Source organism: Rutidosis leptorrhynchoides, chromosome 3 (assembly GCF_046630445.1).
Source record: "Rutidosis leptorrhynchoides isolate AG116_Rl617_1_P2 chromosome 3, CSIRO_AGI_Rlap_v1, whole genome shotgun sequence".
Taxonomy (NCBI): Eukaryota; Viridiplantae; Streptophyta; class Magnoliopsida; order Asterales; family Asteraceae; genus Rutidosis; species Rutidosis leptorrhynchoides.
The window spans coordinates 232788589-232796660 of record NC_092335.1 but is presented as its reverse complement, the minus strand read 5'-3'; the positions used below and the strand labels follow the sequence as shown (position 1 = coordinate 232796660).

Below are 8072 nucleotides of genomic sequence, written 5' to 3'. Positions count from 1 at the left end.
TGTAAAGGATCTTGAAGATAGAACCATCTTCGTAGTAAATGGTTCTCCATCAAATTTGAAAAAAATCTTAGTGAAAAATAATTCTAAGTTGCACTTTTTTTTAATTTAAATTTGATATTTATATTTCATAATACTAACTTTCGACATATTTTTCAAGCTGAAAGAAGAAATTAAAAGCAAAAATTATATTATTTTTAAACATAGCCGAGTACGTTTAGCATTAAAAAAATAAATAAACCACAAAGAGGTCTATTTATTTTTATTTTTATTTTATTTTATTTTATATCTCCCTTCCTTAAATTGAAACCAATTATTTTACGCATCACTATTGACTTTGACAAACGGTAATTAGTCCACACTAAATCACCATTAACATTCATTCATTTCAAGATCCTTCCAACTCAATTCTTTTTAGTTAATCACTCTCTTTCATAACTCATCACCATTTTTACAATCAATCTGTGTAAGAACCAAGGAAACCCCAAAAGTAAACAATCAATCTCTCCAAGAAACAAGAAGATTCCCCCATAAATAAAACAAACATAAAGTGAAAGAACCCTCTGTTCTTCTTTATCTTTTTCATCATCATCATCATCTTGTTCATCAATTTCATATTACCACCACTCATTTTTCTTTTAAAGATTCATTCTTTCTTTATACTTTTAAGTTTCTTGTAACAATTAGGCAAGTATAATAGTTGGGTGTTCCATCCTTTTACTATAAAGATCGAATTTTTTTTCATACCCACAAATTTCTTTAAAAAAATTAGGGATAAATAAGAGTGGGGTAATTTTCATATCTTAATGAATAACATTCCATCAACACCTGGGAAATTAAAGATGGAGAAATCACAATACTTTAATAAACCCAGATGGCATTATTCATCTTTAGCAAAACTGACATTTTGGAGCTTTGTTTTCTTGGGTTTAATCATTGTTTTTTTCTATGAATCACCACCACCCACCTCACAACAAACCTCAATACCCTCAGATCTCAATAGAAGATCCTTAAAAACCAAATCTTGGGGTGGACCCGGATGGGAAAAACGGGTCAAATCATCTGCCAAGATCCGTTCACATAATGGGTTCTCAGTCTTGGTCACCGGAGCAGCCGGGTTTGTCGGAACTCATGTCAGCGCCGCCTTGAAACGCCGTGGTGATGGTGTCTTGGGTCTTGATAATTTCAACAATTACTATGACCCATCATTGAAAAGAGCTAGACAGGCTTTACTTGAAAGAAGTGGGATTTTCATTGTGGAAGGTGACATAAACGACGACGTTTTGCTCAAGAAACTTTTTGAGGTAGTCCCTTTTACTCATGTTATGCATTTAGCTGCTCAAGCTGGTGTTAGATATGCAATGGAGAACCCTAGTTCATATGTTCATAGTAATATTGCTGGTTTAGTTAATCTTCTTGAAGTATGCAAAAGTGCTAATCCACAACCTGCTATTGTTTGGGCATCATCTAGTTCTGTTTATGGATTAAATACTAAAATACCCTTTTCTGAAAAAGATCGAACCGATCAGCCCGCGAGCTTATACGCCGCTACGAAAAAGGCTGGTGAAGAAATTGCACACACTTATAATCATATATATGGTTTATCTTTAACTGGTTTAAGGTTCTTTACTGTTTATGGACCTTGGGGTAGACCAGATATGGCTTATTTCTTTTTCACTAAAGATATATTGAAAGGTAAATCGATTCCCATTTTCGAAGGTGCGAATCATGTAACAGTTGCTCGTGATTTTACGTACATTGACGATATTGTAAAGGGTTGTTTGGGTGCTTTAGATACTGCTGAAAAAAGTACAGGAAGTGGTGGGAAGAAAAAGGGTAATGCACAACTGAGGGTTTTTAATTTGGGGAATACTTCACCGGTTCCTGTATCGGATTTAGTGAGTATTTTGGAAAGGTTATTGAAAGTGAAAGCGAAAAGAGTGGTAACAAAGTTGCCTAGAAATGGTGATGTTCCATTTACTCATGCGAATATTAGTTTTGCTCAAAAGGAGTTTGGTTATAAGCCAACAACGGATCTTCAAACGGGGTTGAAGAAGTTTGTGAGGTGGTATGTTGGTTATTATGGTTTGGGTAAGAAGAACGATCACTGAATCTTTGTTACACGTGGATGGAATCTTCAAAAGATTTGGTAACGTTGTTCTTAAATTCTTTGCATTATTGTTTATGTTCATCTGCATGATCTTGTTTTGATATCGAAATCATGATAACGTGAGCTGCAAAGGGAAAGAAATTTCGATTTTTGTGATATGTACCAGAAGATATGTAGAATATGTGTTTTACTTGTGGAAATGTAATTGTTGTAATTTCATTGTTGTAAAATTCGTAACAGAGACGAAATTTGCTTTATTTGGTTGTATCATTTTAGGAATCCAAATAAATAGAATACAAAAGGTTAAAACTTTCTTGTTCAAAATTGACTTTTAATAATAATAGACAGACGATGCTATGAGTTATTTGATTCAAGTTTGATTTCTTTCTTATTTGTTGAAATCTTCAATTGACTTGAATTTGTTGTGTAGCCAGATGATGTATGTGAATGCTCTAAATTTTAGTTGCATTTGTATGTATGCACAATAACGTGTTTATATACTGGTAAATGGATAAGGAACTGAACTACTTAGATATACTATTAATGTGGTTTGAACATGCTATCCCTGACCTTGAAATCCACCCAAGGTCGCCTTTCGCACATGTTGCAGGGGCAGCGGGGAGAGGGGTTTTATTGGACATGTCCTCGGATTGGTCCGAGTTTCCTCCACGGCAGCAGTTGGATTGGGGGCGGGTTATGCAACTGCGAGAGATGATCGTGTGGGTGGTTTAGTCCCCCTGAGTGATCCCAAACTGCTCTTAAGAAAAATGAGATTTGAACATGATATCTTTAGTGAGAAAACAATGTCTAACCCACTAGGCTATCTATCTTGAGATGGTTGCATAATAATGTGTTGATAGATAGATGTAATTAGTTTGACTTCAACATTGTTGGAACCCAATATCAATAGGCTGGATATTGATTTTCTTAAAGGAAGTTGGACTTTTTTGTGTTGCAGAATTCATATTACTTAGCTATCTTGGTAATGGCCTATATAGATATATAGAAGCTGATCTTTGTTCATAGCTTTGACTTGAGTTTGACCTTGAACAAATAAAACACATATAGTTGTGGTCTTGGGTATTATTTCTTGATTAAGTTTTGTCTCTTTTATTCCATTGATGTCAGCATTTGCCTTAGAATCATGGTGGTGCATGTTAATGCTGAATCCTTCTCTTGCATTTTGGATCTAAGCCCTTACTTCGACTTATCATGGCTTATAGTTTTGAATATGAATATGAATTTTGTTTTTGGCTATTGTTACTTGTAAACATTATCATGTAATGTTTATGGTATAAATATGTCTAAAATAATATAGTCAGAGTCACAAGCTTAAATGAATTAGGTTTTCCCCGGATAAAGGGAATATTTTTACTCGGATGTACCTATCTTGATTAAACTGCAACCATTTCTGATAATAATACAGTAGGTCTAAACTAATCATACAACATGAATTTCACTAGTTCTTTTTTTCATCAATGATTTTACTATGTGTAAGTATGTAACAATCAGATTTCAGTATATGTAACAATCAGATTTTTTAGGCACACGCAACATTATACTTTTATAAATAAGGGAGAGCAAGATCATAGATCAATTTGGAGGATGTAAACAATAAAACAAACAAAACTGTTTGTTTGTTGTGTGTGTTTTTTTAGAATGCCAGATCAATGTTTTAAGCACATACACGAGGTTAAAAAGTAGCATAATATCCTTTGATATGATCTCAACCAAAAATGTTGTTTGTAGAACAAGGTTTCTTATTGTATCTACTTCAAGGTATTCTGTCTTGATCGGTCTCCATTGTGAGTTCCATTTCAAGTGAAGTGTTAATATCGTACAAACTCGATCAAGAAAAAAAGTGTAAATATTATTGTGAACTATGAAGCACCCGAAGGTTTCTATTTTTTGCTATTAAATCAAAATATTAGAATCATAGTTATGATTGTCACAAAACCTTGTGATGTAGCTCAAGCGATAGTGGTCTGACACTCTTTGTTATAGGTCAAGAGTTTGACTCCCGAGAACTACAACATTGCACACAAGGTTATCCACTGACTTTGAAATTCAATCAAGGCCATCTTTCTCACATTGCGTTGTGAGGGCAGCGGGGAGGGGGATTTTACCGGCCATGACCTCGGATTGGTCCGGGTTTTCTCTAGGGCAGCAGTTGGAGGCGGGTTATGCAACTGCGTGAAATGATCACGTGGGTGCCGGGTATGGGTTGGGTGTAGGTAATCCCTGACCCAAACCCGATTAAGAAAACTCGTTCAAAATCTGGACCCATACCCATCGGGTCTTCATTTACAAACTAACTAGCGGGTAAACGGGTATCCCCATGAGTATTCGGGTCCCCATTTACTTACTCATATGTGTAAATATCAATTTTACATAGCAAAACATCATTTATTATTACTACTCCCCTCGTCTCATATTAATAGTTCATCTTTCCTTTTTAGTTGTTCTAAATTAATAGTCCACTTTCATAAATTGATAAGAATAATTGATTAAATACCTTTTATACCTTTGCTTTATTCAAGTAAAACAAAAAATATAGGTAAAAGATGTAAAATTGAAAAGTAGACAAAAAATAGATGTAACAGTCACTTTTTTTAAACTATGTGTTTTTTGTATAGTGAGTATTAAATTGAGAGGGAGAGAGTATTACGTATAAAGAATTGTAACGACCCTACTTTTTTCGTTAAGTTTTTCCGTTAATCATTTAACTACCGTTAGTTGATTTTTGTGTCTTACGTTTAGAAGATAACATTTTTATGTTATAATTTGTTATAATTATTATTTGTAATATTTATTTTATAATTAACTTGATGATAAGCATTTTATTCTTAACTTTGTATCTAAACTTGACGACCCTAGAAACCGTTATTGGTTTATCATTTTCGCATCCGTTAATTATTAGGCTTTTACATGTTCGTGCCAGTTTATAAAAAAAAAATAAAAAATCTGTGAGTCCCTCTCTATTGGGCTGATCGATTTTGGGATGCCCAGTGGTGCGTTTTTTAAATTTCTTATTAATTGTAATATCATGTTAACATTTGATCTAATCCTCATTCCTCAAAATCAATGCATCTTTTTCTCCTATCCTCCCCAAAACCCACGACTTCTTCATCAGCGTCGTCTTCATTCTTCATCATCACACCATCAATTGTTTGTTTGGTCATTAAATTAAATATATATTCTTACTTTACGTGATCTCCTCTACTGTTTCAATTTTTACTTTTTGAGTATAATTTTAAAACCCTAGCTTTTTAATTTTCTGAATTTGATCAAAATAAATAGTGTAATATAGTCTATGGCTCGAGTCTTTAATTGTATGTATGTGTGTTTAAATTAATGTTTGTTATTTTTATTAAATTTTGTAAGTAAATCTATTTTTCTGGGTTAGTAGATGATCTTTATATGTATGATATTATTTTTAGAATGGATTGTTCATAAAGAGTACATAATTTTTCACATAAAACACTTGAAATTTTGTTGAGTGGTTTCAGAGATATGATCAATTTAGATTTTAAAAGCGTTTCTAAAAACTGATTTTACCACTGTTAACGTATATTGTTATCATGAACTTTCTGTATTGTATTAGGACTTGAAACTTTTACTGTATATTTACAACTTAAAAGCTAAGCTTCTGCAATTGGCCTTGACTGATTTGGAGATGTGGTTTCTGTAGATTTTTAAAGTTACCGTGGAAATGCTGAATTTAAACCTGTGAATTTTGTAAACGAATTGGGTTTGTCATTTAATGGGTTGGGTTTGAGACCTCAAACTTTTTGTACATTTTTAATATATAAAAACCAAACTTTTACGGGTGGTGTTACATCTTTTGGTGTCTTGTTTATTAAATGGTATTTCTTGTAAAACCGCATTGTCAAACCGAGAGGAATTGTGAAACTTCTGAAGCTTGACTTTTATTTAGTCAAAGGTTGGAACTTTATTATCATGTAATGTTATGAGGTCAGCATAAGTCTAATTTATTTCTAAGTATAGAAACAACAATGAATGGTTGTGTTTGAGTGATATGGTGTGTTGCCTTCACTATCAGTCTACTTATTTATTTCTAAGTATAGAAACAACAATGAATGGTTGTGTTTGAGTGATATGGTGTGTTGCCTTCACTATCAGCACAAGATAGTTACAGATTTAAAGATTCTTCACAACCATCATATAATGTATGTTGTACCAGCAGAACATCAATAGAAGAACCAACGCAAGAAGTACCAGCATATGGCTGGAGTAACACTCAACACTTAGACAAGTTATGGAACATCAAAGGGTATTATTCATCTGACATCAAAGATTAAGTTGAAAAGCTAAGGACACGTGTCGCCAACTGACAAGTGACCTTACAAGGCAACTAAGGAATGCATAAGGTTAACCCATGCGCAGTTCCATGGTTAACACTTTTTCAACGCCTAAGGAACCCAACATTCCATCGGTTTATTCAAATTGGATGTCCAGCCATTTGGGGTATTGATATGCCCGAATTGGACGGTTTATTTATGCGGTGTCGTTAGGTCGCAAAACGTCAATTCAGGATATCAACGGAAGAAGTTGATTGTTTAATTTATATATGCTGGGCCTAAATCTATTATTCCTTCCTATGGGTTAGCAAGGGTAAATATGACCTAGGGTTGTTCCTTAAGCGATCGAATTTGAAACGGAGCTTATTCAGATAATTTAGTAATTAAGATTGGGTTTGTACACAATTTAGTATCCAAGACTAGTGGCCAGGTACACCTTGTGTGGAGAGGCAGGATCCTTTTGGTCCCAATAAATTGGCGACTGTTCGGAAAATCCAATAACCAAGTCCAACCGGTTTATTCTAGACACCATTTTATCCGGAATATCAAATTATGTAAAGGCAATAGTTGGGTTGATTTGACTTACAATTGTATTTAAAATATTAAAGCAATATAATTAAAATAAGCTAGCTAGCATGCAACAGCTAAGGACATAGAAGACGTGGTTCACCATGATTTAAGATAACGTAGTGTCGGGATGATTGCGAGACACTCATTGGTTAGATATACCGTGGTGTAAACACTAGATTCTCTACTAATCGGTTTCCCGATTAGCATGTCACGAGGAACTAGGATTTGAAGATTCTGATCGGATGGACTATGCTCAACTCCCGACGCTTTATCCGGTTTAAGGATATAAACGGCCCATCATGGATGCATGCATACCTTGGGCGCACGAAAAAAGTAGCATAGCCATATAGAATATCCAACCTTTCTTAACACCTTAGTGTATCACCCAAGTGGGTGGTTATGATTGTGTTTCGACTTCCTTTCTGTCAATGGTTTGGTAAAATCTAAGGGTTTGTAGACAAATTAGAACATCTGATTGTTCTCAATCATCCTTAAAGATTTATAAGCTTAGTTTGTATTGTAGTGCGTTAAATTCCCATTTATGATTTAAACCAGCCCTTACTTAAATCTACCCAATAAATCCCTTAGTTATCCACCATGTACTAGACTTATAGTGGTTCCATAGCTTCTAACCCTGACCATGCTCAAGTGGTCCTATAGTACATCAACACTGTACTCTACTGTTGCAACAGTATTTCCTCGAGTCTTATACTCTTGACCAATGTCTTGATCTGGTCCTATGGTAATTCCCCATGTACTTTATAGCATTTTCGATGCGTTCATACCTTGACCAATGTATAAGCACAGATAATTAATTACCTTATAATTGTCGACTTATAAAAAGTTTTAATCACGTTTATTGGTGGAAGGACGATAATAACGAGGTTTAATATCATAGACAGAAAGCGAGTACGAAACGATAATCATCCCTAACTAAAATTATTAAGTCATGGCAAACAATCAATCAATTACTCACACATCATGGCAACAAGCATTTCTAATATTAATAAATCACAAACATCAAAGAAGAATATTATATTAAATTAATAAAAAAAGGATATATATTACCGAGC

General features: G+C 34.0%; 1 protein-coding gene across 1 annotated transcript; it reads left to right on the top strand.

Annotated features, from left to right (window-relative positions):
* Positions 1–348: 348 nt before the first annotated feature.
* LOC139897278 (UDP-glucuronate 4-epimerase 3-like) lies at positions 349–2452 on the top strand. Its single transcript, XM_071879975.1, has one exon. The coding sequence runs from the start codon at positions 804–806 to the stop codon at positions 2106–2108; it is 1305 nt and encodes a 434-aa protein (XP_071736076.1). The 5' UTR covers positions 349–803; the 3' UTR covers positions 2109–2452.
* Positions 2453–8072: the final 5620 nt, after the last annotated feature.